The 14693-nt window shown below is 54.5% G+C and overlaps 1 protein-coding gene across 4 annotated transcripts in view; it reads left to right on the top strand.

Annotated features, from left to right (window-relative positions):
* ITPRIP (inositol 1,4,5-trisphosphate receptor interacting protein) overlaps positions 1-14693 on the top strand; it is a 49389-nt gene that overhangs the window by 16465 nt on the left and 18231 nt on the right. For 3 of the 4 annotated variants that reach the window (XM_007113414.4, XM_007113415.4, XM_028480978.2), the window contains exon 2: positions 8092-12692. The exons of the other annotated variant lie outside the window; for it this stretch is intronic. In XM_007113414.4, the coding sequence (XP_007113476.1) occupies positions 8105-9775 (1671 nt within the window). In that variant the 5' untranslated portion in view covers positions 8092-8104 and the 3' untranslated portion in view covers positions 9776-12692. Of the gene's footprint in view, positions 1-8091; positions 12693-14693 lie in introns of those variants that run through there. 4 annotated transcript variants of the gene reach the window in all.

Raw genomic sequence — 14693 nt, 5'->3', positions numbered from 1 at the left:
ACGAACCCGTGTCCCCTGCATCGGCAGGCGGACTCTCAACCACTGCGCCACCAGGGAAGCCCGGCTTTAAAGAATTTTTGAAAGAGTAGAAGACATTGTAAAATTGGGATTTTGATAAAATCCAGATTTCTGGCTTCTCTTGGGGGAAACAAAAAAGATTATGCCATTCTGGGCGCATAGAACCCAGCCCTTCTGTAGGGGGAGCAGTACGGTAGCTCCCCCTAGAGAAGGGCTGTTTGGCCCAGTTGTCTGGCATCGGCAGCCAAGCTCATCTGTGGTGGGGAAGTGTCCCCTCTCCACGCCCCTACTCCAGGCATGTCTCCCACACCACTCCTGCCCCCAGGAAGGGGAAAGGAGATAAGGGAAGGAGCCCAGTGGCCGTGAGGGTGGCAGGTCCCAGGAAGGTGACACAGGCTGGAGGCCAAGACAGAGGTCCTGCCCAGTGGGAGGGGTGGAAGGTGATGGAGGAGGTCACTGCAAAGACACTGAGAAGAGGAGGCCCTGGGGGCCCAGAACCACACCCTTTCTACCCACTTGCTCAATTAATTGTTGTTGGTCCTCTTCCTTCCTCTTTCCTCACTTCCTCTCCTGGCCCACAGCCTGAGGCCTGCCAGCGTCCTCCCCGACCCCAGTGCTGCTCAGCCCCCCTCCCCTCCCCTCCCCCCTAAACTGCCTCCCCCATCACTGTGTGGGATGCAGATGAAGAGGGTGGTTCTCTGGCCTTGCCCCTGCTGGTCCTTTCTCCTCTCCAGCAGGGAAGCCCCATCCTGTAAGGGTGGCAGACAGTGGCTGCAGAGCTGCCCTTTTGGAACCGTCTGTGCTGAGTCTGTCTGTCCCCTGGCCCTGAGGCGACGAGGAAGGAGTGTGTGGAGACCCATCACTCGCACAGCCGGCCATCTCCTCCCAAGTATGGGATAACCCAACTCCCACTGACACACTGGGCGCCTGCAGGTGCCCAGCCTCAGGCCTGGTGCCTGGAGGGGGCCCTTGCTGGCACCGTGGGTGGGAAGGCAGGGACCCATGGGTAAACCAATGCAGTAAAGAGCAGGAAGGTGGCCTGACCCGCAGGAGTTTGGAGAAGGGCAGTTTCCCTGGAGGAGGGGTCCCTGAGCTGGGCCTGAACGGCGGGTGCTATTGAACAACAGGAAAGCTGGTCAGATCCAGCACGTGGCCTGGGCTCTGCCAGAGAGAAGCGTGGAATCGGGGATGAGACAGGCGGGACCACAGGAGGGGCGCCTCACCAGGGCTCAGACGAACTGCTCCTGGGGCCTACACTCCAAACCAAGACTCAGGGTCAAACTCTGTGCTCTGCATTCAACCTCTTTTCCTTTTTCTTTTCTTTCTTTTTTTTTTTGTCTGCGTGGCATGTGGGATCTTAGCTCCCCAACCAGGGATCGAAACCACGCCCCCCTGCGTTGGAAGCGTGGAGTCTTAACCCCTGGACTGCCAGGAAGTCCCCTCAATCGCTCTTTTCTTACTGTCCTGTTTCTCCAAGGCCTGGGAAACTTGGGGGACAGTCAACCTGATGATTTTGGTGGTCGCCACTGGCAGTGATGCCAGGGAGGTGGCAGGGCTCACTCAGTTTCCCATCAGCCCCTGGGGGATGGAGGTGGAGCAGGGGGTGGGGGCAGACTCCGTCACAAACTGCAGTCCAGGGAATCTTAGAGGCCACCCGGTGAACCTCCCTGACCATCAGTCTCTTCACAAGGTAGGGGTGTTGCAACTACCTAACTGGTGTTCTGAAAATTAAATGACAAAACACACGCAGAGTAATTAGCTTCCTATCAGCTGTTAATGAAAACATCATCACCTTTCACTAAACCTCTCCTGTCTGTGAGGGTCCACGGGGTGATGTCCAGCCTGCCTGGACCACTTCCACCTTCACCCATCTCTCAGTCAAGTGTGTCTCCTCGTTATGCATCGGGAAAATGGGGCTCAGATTAGTACCACTCTAAACTCTGACTTCCTTAAATTTGTGGATTTATTTCCCCCAAACAACATGTATGTCATTAGCCAGGACTGTGAAATTCCAGCACAAGGCCAAGCACACAGGAGGGGTTCAGCCCAGACTTGTCAATGGTTTGGGTCTCCCTTAGCCCCTTCTTTCTCAGGATGCCCAGAACCTAAGCAATGGGGAAGGGACTCAAGTCACCCAACGGGGCCTGGGCTACAAGTGCCCTCCCCTGCCATCAGCCCACCTCCTTATTCCATTTCGTAAGGACACATCAGCTCTCCTTTCGGCTCTGAAGATGACGCCAGGGCCTGAGCTACTTTTGCTGTGGTAATTAGCAGAGCTAATTGCATCTGACAGGCTGGGCATGGGGCAAACCCTTGGCGAGCTCCAGGATCTGGGCTGCAGTGTCACTGGAGCCCCACCCCCCTCCTCCGTGGAGGCCTGCCTGATTTGGGAAGGGGTGTTTCTCAAGCTGGAGTGGGCATTAGAACCACTTGGAGGTGCTGGCCCCGCCCCTGGAATTTCTGATCAGCAGATCTGGGACAGCACCTGAAAATTTGCTCGTCTAACAAGTCCCCAGGTGATATCGGTGATGCTGAACCGCGACCACATTTGGAGAACCACTGTCCCAGGGGTGCTGCTGGGCTGCTGGGAAAGGCACCCCAGCTGCTGAGGCCACGGTCAGCCAGCCCTGGGAGGGGGCTGGTGCATGACAGGGCAGAGGGGTGTTGATGAACACGTTGTGGGGCTGGACACAGGCTCCTGCTGGTCTCAGTTTGTTGTAAGAATTGTCTGGAAGGAAGGGGCATGGTGGATGCAGAGCCAAGCAGACGGACACAGGGAAGGTCTACAGACAAGGAGGGGCCCCCAAAAGAACGGCAGTGAAACTCTCTGCGATGTTGTAGCCTATCGCTCATTCTGTCCTGTGAGGGTACTTGGTGGCCGTCTGCCCCCCACGTGGATAGTGGTGTTTCTACTACTGAGGATCATGGCACGCTCATCTTTGTGGGCCCTGTGGCACCCAGCATGTTCCTTGCACACTGTAGGTGCTCTGTAGACATAACACAGTGGAAAGAACTTGGGCTCTGGCGGAGGCAGTCAGAGCAGTCTTTCTCAGCGCAGCTTTGCCTTTTCTAGTTGTGAGGCTAGAAAATTACTTCTCCTGGGCTATATGGTTAACCCGCCTGTGAAACAGGAGTGACACCCACCACCTAGAAGGTTACAGGGCTCGCTGTGTGCAGTGCCCAGCACATCCTAGTGAGGGCTTGATAAATGTTAGTGTATCACTATTAGCCAACTCTTTTTTTTTTTTTCCGGCCGCGCTGTGTGGCGTGTGGGATTTTAGTTCCCTGACCAGGGATGGAACCTGTGCCCTCTGCATTGAGAGCACAGGGTCTTAACCACTGGACCGCCAGAGAAGTCCCACTGTTAGCCAGCTCTCAGTGGCATTTATTGGATTAAGCTGTGGTGGGTGTGCTATAGGGGTCTGGGGGCCGTGGGAATGAGGGACCCGCGGAAGGGAGGGGCCATCTTGGATTTCTCCCCCAGGGTCTGGGGCTTCCGGCCAAGCTCAGAGTAAGGGCCTGAGTTAGGGTAAGGGCCTGAGTAACCCAGAGTAAGGGCCTGAGTAACCCTGGTGGTCTGGGCCCACCACCTGCAGCCCTTTGCCCCAGCCCCTGCTGCCCCCGTGATCCTGGCCCTTTGCCAGGCTAAGTTTAGCTGTGACTGGCATGGGCCACTACGCTCTGTGGGCTGGGGCAGGGGTGGAGAGGAACTCAGCAGGTTTCCTGCCTGCTTCCGGGCAAGCAGACCAACAAAAGCCCTCCAGGTGGCCCAGGTTTATTTTCAAAGCCAAACCCAACTGGATGTCTCAGACTACATGTATGGGGCAGCCTTGTAGAGGTGAGAGCTTTGGGCCAAGGCAGAGGTGGACATACTTGAAATTGGGGGAAAGGGGCCCTTTGGTGAGTAGTGTGTGTGTGTGTGTGTGTGTGTGTGTGTGTGTGTGTGTGTGTACGCGTGCATGCATGTATCCACGGTTTTGTGAGAGGCTCAGCTACTATCCAGATTCTCTCCCCTCATTCTTCTGACCCCCGAAGCCCCTAGGGCAGTGTTCTTGTGACTTGGTTTGGGGAGGGGAAGTAGTGGAGGCTTCTAACCCAGCCCCACGTCATGGGCACTGAGCAGCCGGTTCAAGCTGGGAGTGAGTCAGAGAGAACTCCACCTCCAGGAGGACCCAAGGCTCCGAAGGCTTCTCCTCATTTGCTTGGGGGCAGGGTGGAAGGAGTGGCGTGCCAAGGAACAGCGGTCCCAGGGGAACATTTTGTGCTTTCAGAGCACTTTTGAGCATGTGTTCCTCCAGGCCCATGGGAGATGGGCAGGGCTGGTGTGCTTGACAGGTGAGGAGACAGGCCCATGGAGGCCAAGGGGGAAGGAGCTGGTATTGTAAGGTGCTGACCCTATGCCGGGCTCTGTGCTCAGCACCTGAGATGGATGGTCTCGCTTAACCTCCCCTTCCTATGGAGGAGGGCCTGCTGTTAGCGCCATCTCACAGGTACTGCAGTGGAGCCCCAGGGAAGCCAAGTGACTCACCCAAGACCCCTCAGCAAGAAGCGGTCACGGTTCAAACCTGGGCCTGTCTGCTTCTACAGCCTGGGCTCCTTCCTGTTTCCCTTGTGCTCCTGTTGAGTCTTGTTTGTAACCCTGCTGTTGCCAGTGTTCCTGTGGCTGCCTGCTTCCTGCCCGAGTCCCTTGTAGGGGCATCTCTGTGGCACCCCCTGCATCGCAAACCCCTGCAGGCAAGCTCACCTGCTATTCCCATCCCATCACAGCTACCCTTTTATAAGAAAACTTGCTCAGGGGCAAGCATTTTGCTGAGTGATTTCTATGCACTATCTCCTTTACAACAGCAGGTATAATTATTCCCATATTACAGATGATGAGACTGAGGTTCTGAGAAGTTGAATGATTTGTCCAAGGTCACATATCCAGTAGGTACACATGCTGGGTGCTAAGTCGGTCCATCTCCTCCAGAGTCCATCCTCGTAGCCCCTCATGCACTGTGTCAATTGCTCCAGTTGGTTAGGAGTTTTGAACCTTGCCTGCCCCAGTACAGCCCATCATCTTCCAGCAGACATGAGGACATATACAGGTAGCCCTGTGGAAGCTGTTGGGTAGAGAGGAGGAGGACTTCCCAGTCACAGGACTTGGTGATGGCACCCCTCCCCAGCTGGTAGCATCCTACCCTGAGTTGGCATGGAAACTGACCTGTGGAATCAGGTGCTGCCAAAGACTTTTGCTGTGACTTGTCAGGGCCCGCTGTGCCCAAATGTGGCTGCCTATAGTACAGAGGCCCGGAAGGGCCTCAAAACCCCCAAATTATCTCCTAACTGGCTGCTGCCTAGTATTCTACTATTAGTACTCCACACCTTTATCCTAAAACTCTGATCCACGTTTATCAGCCAGCCTTACAGTTTTATCTTGGACCACCCTGGCCAAACTCTCCACTGATATTTCTCTAACGTAGAATCCGGGGCTGACCTGTTTCTGCAATTATCCAGCAAGCTGCTTCTTGTCTTGGGGAAGAGAAGCTGGCTGGCTGCCCCCGTTCTTTTTCCTCACCCCACCTCCCTTCCACTCTGAGACTTCCTCCACTTTCTCCTGTCCTCCATTTCCTCCTCAAGTAGAAATACATAAGTGCTTCAGAGTTCATGTCTGAGGCCTGAATGTGTCTGCACACTGAACTCTGCTGCTGCTGGACCTCCCTCCTCCCTGCCAAGCCTTTTGGTTCCTACTGACAGGGTGGAATCACATCTGAGCAGCAGGCCTTGCCCAAGTGTGGCAACTCAGGCCACCTATTGGGTTGGCCAGAGAGTTCGTTTGGGCTTTTCCGTAACATTGGAAAAACCTGAACAAACTTTCTGGCCAAACCAATACATCCTGGCACTGCTGGGTAGAACCCGCAGAGGTGCTCTTACCGAATGACAGATACCTGCCTCTTGGCACCATTAGGGTAAGAACCAGAACAGGTGGCTTTCAGGGTGCGAATTCAAGGTCAGGGAATGGGGTGTATTGGCATGTATTGGGGGGGTGGGCTCTTGGTTCTCCAACAATGACCTCCTTTGGCCATTTGCTCTCCTAGCTGAGGTCCCCGGCAGGAAGCAAGGGGGGCAGATGTGGAAAAGGCCAATTGTTACTTCCCAAGATTCCAGCCAGGGAGAAGAGAGTGTAATATAAGACTTACCATGTGAGTCTGCTTCTCAGACTTTAATGTGGATGGTATTAAAATGCAGATTCTGGTTCAATAGGTCTGGGGTGGGGCAGAGATTCTGCACTTCTTTTTTTTTTTTTTTAATAAATTTATTTTATTTATTTATCTATCTATTTTGGCTGCGTTGGGTCTTTGTTGCTGAGCATTGGCTATCTCTAGTTGTGGCGAGCGGGGGCTACTCTTTGTTGCAGTGCGTGGGCTTCTCATTGCTGTGGCTTCTCTTGTTGCGGAGCACGGGCTCTAGGCACACGGGCTTCAGCAGTTGTGGCACGCGGGCTCAGTAGTTGTGGCACACAGACCCTATGAACCCGTGTCCCCTGCATTGGCAGGCGGATTCTTAACCACTGTGCCACCAGGGAAGCCCTGAGATTCTGCACTTCTAACCAACTCCCAGAAGATGCTGCAGCTGCAGTCTGAATAGCAAGTACTGTGTGGTAAGAGGTTAGTCCTTCCCCAAAAGTCACCTGAGAGCTAAAAATCCATTTATCCTGGAGGAATGGTGTGTCTCCTTTCACAATTAAAAAGTCAGATTTAAAGTTCAGATGACTCGTGAGAGGAAAGCCAATGATTCAGTCACTCAGGTTGTCTCCTAGACTGTTCTGGGGAAAGACCCAGGAGTAGCCAGGAGATCAATGTCTGAATTTGGGGTGGAGCCTTCCAGATCAGAAGGAGAGGTTTACAGTGGGGAAAGATAAGGGCTCAAGACTGCTTCAGTTACTGTTCAGTGAACGTATGCTGTGCACCATCCACTGCTGCTGTGTAGGCAGTTTGCATGGATCAACACATCCATCAACACGATGACCCTCTGGGTGCTCTGGCTTTCCTTTTGTACAGTAAGGAAACTGGGGCTCAGAGGGGTGAGTTAACATGCCCAAGGTCACACAGCTACCCAGTGAGTGACAGGGCTGGCTTTGGAACCCAACCCTCCTGGTCTTAACCACTTGGCTATACTGTACTGAGGAAACAAGCATGCACTAGAAGGCATTCACTGGGCGGGGAGGGGAGGGGATGTCTTATACAGGACTATTTTGGTTTCAAGTGTTGGAAAACAACTCAAGCTGACTTAAATTAAAAGGGAATGTTTCGGGAGTTCTCTGGTGGCCTGGTGGGCTTTCACTGCCACAGCTCAGGTTCAATCCCTGGTCGGGGAACCGAGATCCCACAAGCCACGTGGTGCCACCAAAGAAAAAAAGAGACAGAATGTATTGATTTATATGACTACAAAGTCCAGAGGTAATGGCTTCAGGCACAGCTGGGTCCAGGGCATATGCTTTCCTCCATGTTGGCATCTTTCTCATCCCCTCTTTGAGGCAGCCAGAGAGCCACCAGCAGGTGTACTCCTGTTCCCTCAGCAACCCTAGGCAACAGGGTGAGTCTTTCTCCCCACTGGTCCCAACAAATCCTACCTCTATCTCCCAGTGGCCAGCATAGGGTCATAAGCTCACCCTGAAACAACCACTGTGGCTGCTGAGGAGGAGCGTGAAATAGCCTTGGGCCTGGGTTACATGCTCACCCCTTAAGCAGGGGCTGGGTTCATCCCCACCCAGACCATAAGGACTGGGAGTAGAAAAGGTTTGGTTCCCAGGGAAAGTGGGGTGCTGCTACCAGAAAGAGGGCTGTCTGGGCAGACCGAAACAGGTCCCCCACTGTGGTTGCGTAGCCAGGATCGCTGCTGTGAGACTTCGGGGTTCTTGTTCCCGAGGCTAGGCTGGGCGTGGAGATAGGGAAGAACCGTAAGGCGTCCACCAGCTCAGCGGGGCGGAGGTCGGTGGGAGGGAACGACGAGGGAAGAAGCGGCACCGAGGGAAGCCCGGTGTGACAGAGGAAAGCCCGGTGTGACCGTCGGCCTCTCTCTCCCTGTTCCCAGGAAAGCTGCAGCCATGGCGCTGGGGCTCTACCGGGTGTGCCTGGTGGTGGTGACGGCCATCATCAACCATCCGCTGCTGTTCCCGCGAGAGAACGCCACGGTCCCCGAGAACGAGGAGGAGATCATCCGCCAGATGCAGGCGCACCAGGAGAAGCTGCAGCTGGAGCAGCTGCGCCTGGAGGAGGAGGTGGCGCGGCTGGCGGCCGAGAAGGAGGCCGAGAAGGAGGCGCTGGAGCGCATAGCGGAGGAGGGCCAGCAGCAGAACGAGAGCCGCGCCGCCTGGGACCTTTGGAGCACCCTCTGCATGATCCTCTTCCTGGTGATCGAGGTGTGGCGGCAGGACCACCAGGACGCGCCCTCGCCCGAGTGCCTGGGCGCCGACGAGGATGAGCTGCCCGGCCTGGAGGGCGCCCCCCTCCGGGGTCTCACCCTGCCCAACAAGGCCACACTCGACCACTTTTACGAACGCTGCATCCGGGGGGCCCCGGCCGACGCCTCCCGCACCCGGGAGTTTGTGGAAGGCTTCGTGGATGATTTGCTGGAAGCCCTGAGGAGCCTGTGCAGCCGGGACACGGACATGGAGGTGGAGGACTTCATCGGCGTGGACAGCATGTACGAGAACTGGCAGGTGAACAAGCCGCTGCTGTGCGACCTCTTTGTGCCCTTCATGCCGCCCGAGCCCTACCGCTTCCACCCAGAGCTCTGGTGCTCCAGCCGCTCGGTGCCCTTGGATCGCCAGGGCTACGGCCAGATCAAGGTGGTCCGGGCCGACGAGGACACGCTGGGCTGTATCTGCGGCAAGACCAAACTCGGGGAAGACATGCTGTGTCTCCTCCACGGCAAGAACAACGTGGTGCGGCCAGGCAGTGAGGCGGAAGACCCGCTGTGCGTCGGAGACTCCCCATACCTGGACACAATGCGAGTCCTGAAGTGGTTCCAGACAGCCCTCACCAGAGCCTGGCACCGCATCAACCACAAGTATGAGTTCGACCTGGCCTTTGGCCAGCTGGACACCCCGGGGTCCCTCAAGATCAGGTTCCGCTCGGGGAAGTTCATGCCCTTCAACCTGATTCCTGTGATCCAGTATGATGACTCCGACCTGTACTTGGTCTCCCATCTTACCAGGGAGCCCTGTGGGGGGACCCCGCCATCCAGCACAGATTGGCTCCTGTCCTTCGCTGTCTATGAGCGCCACTTCCTTAGGATGACCTCGAAGGCGCTGCCCGACGGCGCCTGCCACCTCAGCTGCTTGCAGATTGCCTCCTTCCTGCTCTCCAAACAGAGCCGCCTGACCGGCCCCAGCAGGCTCAGCAACTACCACCTGAAGACCGCCCTGCTGCACCTCCTGCTCGCCCGGCGGCCAGCCGCCTGGAAGGCTGAGCAGCTCGATGCTCGTCTGCACGAGCTGCTCTGCTTCCTGGAGAAGAGCCTGCTGGAGAAGAAGCTCCATCACTTTTTCATCGGCAATTGCAAGGTGCCCGAGGCCATGGGGCTCCCTGAGGCCGTACGCAGGGCTGAGCCTCTCAACCTCTTCCGGCCCTTCGTCCTGCAGCGAAGTCTCTACCGGAAGACACTGGACTCCTTCTATGAGATGCTCAAGAATGCCCCAGCGCTCATTAGCGAGTATTCCCTCCATATTCCCTCAGACCATGGCAGCCTGCCCTCAAAAGCTGTCATCTTGTAGAGCATCCACGACCCAGAGGGCCAGGACACAAGGCATCCTACATGTCCACACCCCTGGGGGCATGTGCAGGCCCTGTCCTGGGAAAATGACAGGCTTTGTAGGGGCCGTGGCTCAGCCTGCCGGGGGAGCCAGACCCTATAGCACAGAGGAGACAGAATTCCAAGCCAAAGCTGGTTTGCTTTCATGCCACTGGGGCTTGCTGGTGAAGCTGTTGTCTGGGTTTGGGGACTGATCCTTTGCAGCTTACTTTTGGATCACCACCAATGGCCAAGATGATGACAGAACTCTATGGACGCTGAGTTACAGACAATGCAAACATCGATTTGGGTGTGATTCTTTATACATCCCAGGTCCAGTCTTTACTTGAATATCAACAAAAGATCTCCAGGAATGCTAACAGGGACCCGTGTTAAGACCTTGCACCCTGATTTCCAGTAACCCTTGACCCCAGGCATCTGCAACCAAGCAGTGGGCACCAGTGTGGGAATTTGCAGTGTTCCATCCACAGCCTGCACAGTAGGGGTCCCCACTGTGGCTGCCATTTTTATACTATTTGGAGAAAAGACCTAGAGAGATTCAAAGCCCCAGGTGGCTAATGTCTCTGTTACACAGAAGTGGGTACTTGGTGGCAGAGAGAAGTTTAAGCTGGCCGTTGTTTCAGCTACACATCTCACTCAGGGTGCACCCCCTTTTCTCTGCCCCTTCTCCCAGGATGCTATATCCTGAACCCTGTGGGTGCCACATACCATGCGGGGTACAAGCATGGTATGTGGGCCCCTCACCCTCGTTATGCTCTCTACAGCTGGTCTCTCTGGCCACCAGTATGTTGGGAGGTGGGGGGCACTGAAGATAGACAATGAGAGAGAAAGAGGAGCACAGGGTCACTGGGGCAAAGGGCAGAGCCTGGTACCTGGGGTGCTGGGGTCTGGTTTGCAGTCTGGCCTCTGATGCCCAGTTCAGGGAAGGTCGTAGAGCTGAGAGGTGAAGGATGCTGCAGCCCTGAGTTTTCCTCAGGGTTCCGATCCTAGAGCAGGGCGTGCCTGGAAACAAGATTGCTGTGGAAACCCAGCTCCACACCCAGGCCCCCAAAATCCCCTTGGCTGTTCATTCCAGTGGGGCTTCCTCACTGCACAGAACCCTTCTGGATGGGCCTTCCTGGCCACACAGATGACCAACACCCTAAGAGCCTGACAGAGGCTTGGCTGACTGGGACACGTAAGGACAGACTACAAGCACAGCCCTCAGACCTCAGAGGGGCCACCTTGGCACTGCTGGGCTGCGGTCCCTGGGCAGGCACCAGAGCCTGCGGTCAGAGCTGGCCTCGGTCTCCAGGCCTGGTTCAGAGGGACGGGGAAGCCACTCCCTCCTCCAATTATGGCTTCACTTGCCCTTTGGGAGCTCCTCTCTTGGCATTGCCTCAGTAACCTTTGCAGAGGGCCAAGGGGAAGCAAGAATGAGTGCTCCTTCCCCAGCACTCTCCTTCCGTGGTTGAAACTGGCCGTGCCTCCCAGACACGAACCCAATTCCTCGGGGGTGTCGGGGTCCCCATGAACTGAAGAAAGGATCCTGTCTCTACCCCAGGAGTGCTCTCACCTAGCCTCGGAGTGTTCTAGAAGACGGACGGTTTGCCTGACAGGGTTAATTCACAGTAGGAGGCTCAGCTGTTACGGGACATTGAAGCCCATAGGAAGCTGTAGGAAGCTTCCTTCCATGTGAGCTGGGGTTAGACTGAGCAGCACCTGGGTCTGCCCCTCTCCAGGCCCACATGGTCTCCAACAGTAACCCCAAAGCCCCATTTCCAGTTTGGGGGAATTTCCTTATTTATTGTCACCCATGCCTTTCCTTTCCCATCCTCATCCTCATCTGATGTGCTTTGAGGAGACCCCAGCAACCAAGAACCAGCCTGCAGAAGCCAAGACCAAGCCTGAATGTCCCTCGGCTTCCCGTTTGCTTCCAGGAGAAAATTCACTGAAAAATTACCTTCTGCCTTCTTGTTTATACAGAGAAAACAACTCAGCGGGGAAATGGGGATCTTTTATGCACCAAAGCTGCTCCTGAAGCAGACAGCAGCGGGACTCTTGGTGTTTCATGCTGCCTTATTTATGCTAAAGGAAGAATTAAATTCTTGCAAGGAGTAGAAACTGGTCACAGTATTTGTTTTTAACTTCAGGAAATCTGTGAGCTTCCCAGGGCAGAGCTGAGGAGGGGGTGGATTTCCTATTGACACGTGGAAGCTTTCACTCCCTTTTGATTCTTAGGCTTTCAGGAAATTTAAAAAATAGCAAAACAGAATATTTCTGGCCCATCTTTGAGGCAGCCTGCAGAGTTCCAGAAAGGGCCTTTGAAAGCAGGCTATAGGGTGGATTCCAACACAAAACCTTATTTCACAGAGCTGATGTGTGCAAAGAATGTGGGCCCTGGGAGTAATGTGAAGCTTTTGGCTTGAAGGAAAGAGATTGTCTTTTAAACAGAAGAGTTCTAGACCTTTAGGGCACTTAGGCCTTTCCACTAAGGACAGCTTTCTCCGAGGGATCTCTTTCCTTCCCGAGGATGCTTGACTTTACCCAGCCTCTGCTCACTTGCTGTACCAAATGCCCCAGGACTTTTGCTGCACCTCTTGGCAAGTGAAGTGAGCAGGGCTGGCCTGAAGCCACAAGGTTGGTTAGGTTGAACGAGGGCCCCTCCTCCTCAAAAGCCCCAGCCCCTCTCTCTGCCTTGTCAAAGCACAGCCTGGCAGTCCAGTGGTTAGGACTCTGCACTTCCACTGCAGGCGGCACGGGTTCAATCCCTCGTCCAGGAACTAAGATCCTGCAGGCCATGATGCATGGCCAAAAAAAACAAAAAACAAAAAACAAAAAACACAGCCTGGGGCTTCCCTGGTGGCGCGGTGGTTGCGCGTCCGCCTGCCGATGCAGGGGAACCCGGTTCGCGCCCCGGTCTGGGAGGATCCCACATGCCGCGGAGCGGCTGGGCCTGTGAGCCATGGCCGCTGAGGCTGCGCGTCCGGAGCCTGTGCTCCGCAACGGGAGAGGCCGCAGCAGAGGGAGGCCCGCGTACCACAAAAAAAAATGCTCCGCAACGGGAGAGGCCGCAGCAGAGGGAGGCCCGCATACCACCAAAAAAAAAAAAAAAAACACAGCCTGGGTTGAGAACATGGTTTGTAATCAAACCAGCCAGCACTGGTTTGTTTGTAATCACAGGTGTCATCAGAATCCCATGGAGACCTAGGTCAAATGCCCAGACCCCACCTTGAACCTACAAGGCAACCAGGTAAGGCTCTATTTCTAAAGCGCCCTCAAGTGACTGATGACACCCCTAGCTGAGGGTGGCTCTTCACTTCCTTTCCAAATGGAAAGTGAAAGAAAACCCAAGTGGACTGCTTTCCCTACAAAACTGTTGGGAGAAAGGCCTGGTAGAAGCCGACGCGCCTGCTTGGGATCTATGGTCCAAGCGGCATCTGCCACACCACAGACATCCGTGAGTACACCCACACTTACACTAGTGGTATGAGAAGCAGAGAGGGGATGGGGGAGCCAAAGCTGGTGAGCACTCCTTTCTAGCAGGTCACGCATGGGTATCACCAGGGCACACATTCCTGGGCCACACTGCAGACTTCAGTGGAATCTCTAGGAGTCGGGCACAGGAATCTGCTTTCTGCCGTGTTTCCCAGGTGATGCTGGAAGTCCCAGAACCCCTGATACTGGAGGATTAGGGAAGGCCTCACGGTAGGGCGCTGCCAGATACTGTTTCTAAAAGATGGGCAGGACTGACCAGGAAAAGCATTTCAGCCAGAACCATGGAGCGAGGGCAGGAAAGCACCATAGATGTAGGCAACATTTAAGTAGCACGTACTGTGTGCCAAGCACCCTTCCAGAGCGGGGTTGGTGGCAGCTGTGGCAGCAGGGAGTGAATGTCCCGGAAGTTCTAACTTAAATCACTCGGCACACTGGGATTCAGAACATTCTCATGCCCCGTCTGGTCTCCGCCTCATGGGATAGAGCGGGAGAGTTGTTTGGTTTGGCCAGCAGACCACAAGCAGAGAGAGCCAAGAGCCGTGCAGTGACAGAAGTGTGGGCCTTCGGCTCACCTCACCACGGCCCCCCACTTCGCCCTCCCCGGACTTGCCCTCTCCCTCTACCCTGGAGGGACATCTTTCAAAGTTAACATTTCTCCTTGCCATCCAAAGATAGCTTGTTTTTCTAACTTGTGTGTCTGTTCTTTTTAAAAACAAAACCAATACAGTCATGATAAAAAAATTCAACCACAGAAAAATTAAGTAACAGATGAAAGCTCCCACTCCTGACTTCTCAGCCCATTCCCCCGTTAATCAGTAGGGAGTATCTTGTTTATCCTTCCAATATGTTTCTATGTATGTACGTATCACGTGGGTGGATGCATCCCTTTAGTTCTTTTTTACAGAAGTTGCACCATACCATCTAACTTTTTTGGACCTCTTTTTGGAACATTTGGCTCTACCTTATTGTTTAAAATAGCTGCTTGCTATCTCCCTGTGTGATAGATGTACCTTAATTTACCCACCCTCCCCTGAGGAACACTTAAGGTGTCCACTTTTTTTGCTGTTTAAACAACACTGCAGTGAACATCTCTGTGTGTAAAACCTGCTTTGAAGTGATCCTCTCCTGCTAATCGCTATATTCTGTACTCACCAACTTGCTGTATATGGATTCACCACCAAGCATCTTAACATAAAAATAAGAATAATCCCTTTATTCTGGGATTTATTAAATCATCATGACTCTGGAGTGAGGAAAAGCCATTTCTTTTAGATTTTTTTTTTTTTTTTTTTTTTTTTTTTTTTTTTTTTGCGGTACACGGGCCTCTCACTGTTGTGGCCTCTCCTGTTGCGGAGCACAGGCTCCGGACGCGCAGGCTCAGCGGCCATGGCTCACGGGCCCAG

This window comes from Physeter macrocephalus, chromosome 20, assembly GCF_002837175.3.
Source record: "Physeter macrocephalus isolate SW-GA chromosome 20, ASM283717v5, whole genome shotgun sequence".
NCBI classification, from domain to species: Eukaryota; Metazoa; Chordata; class Mammalia; order Artiodactyla; family Physeteridae; genus Physeter; species Physeter macrocephalus.
This window is presented reverse-complemented; position numbering and strand designations above follow the sequence as displayed.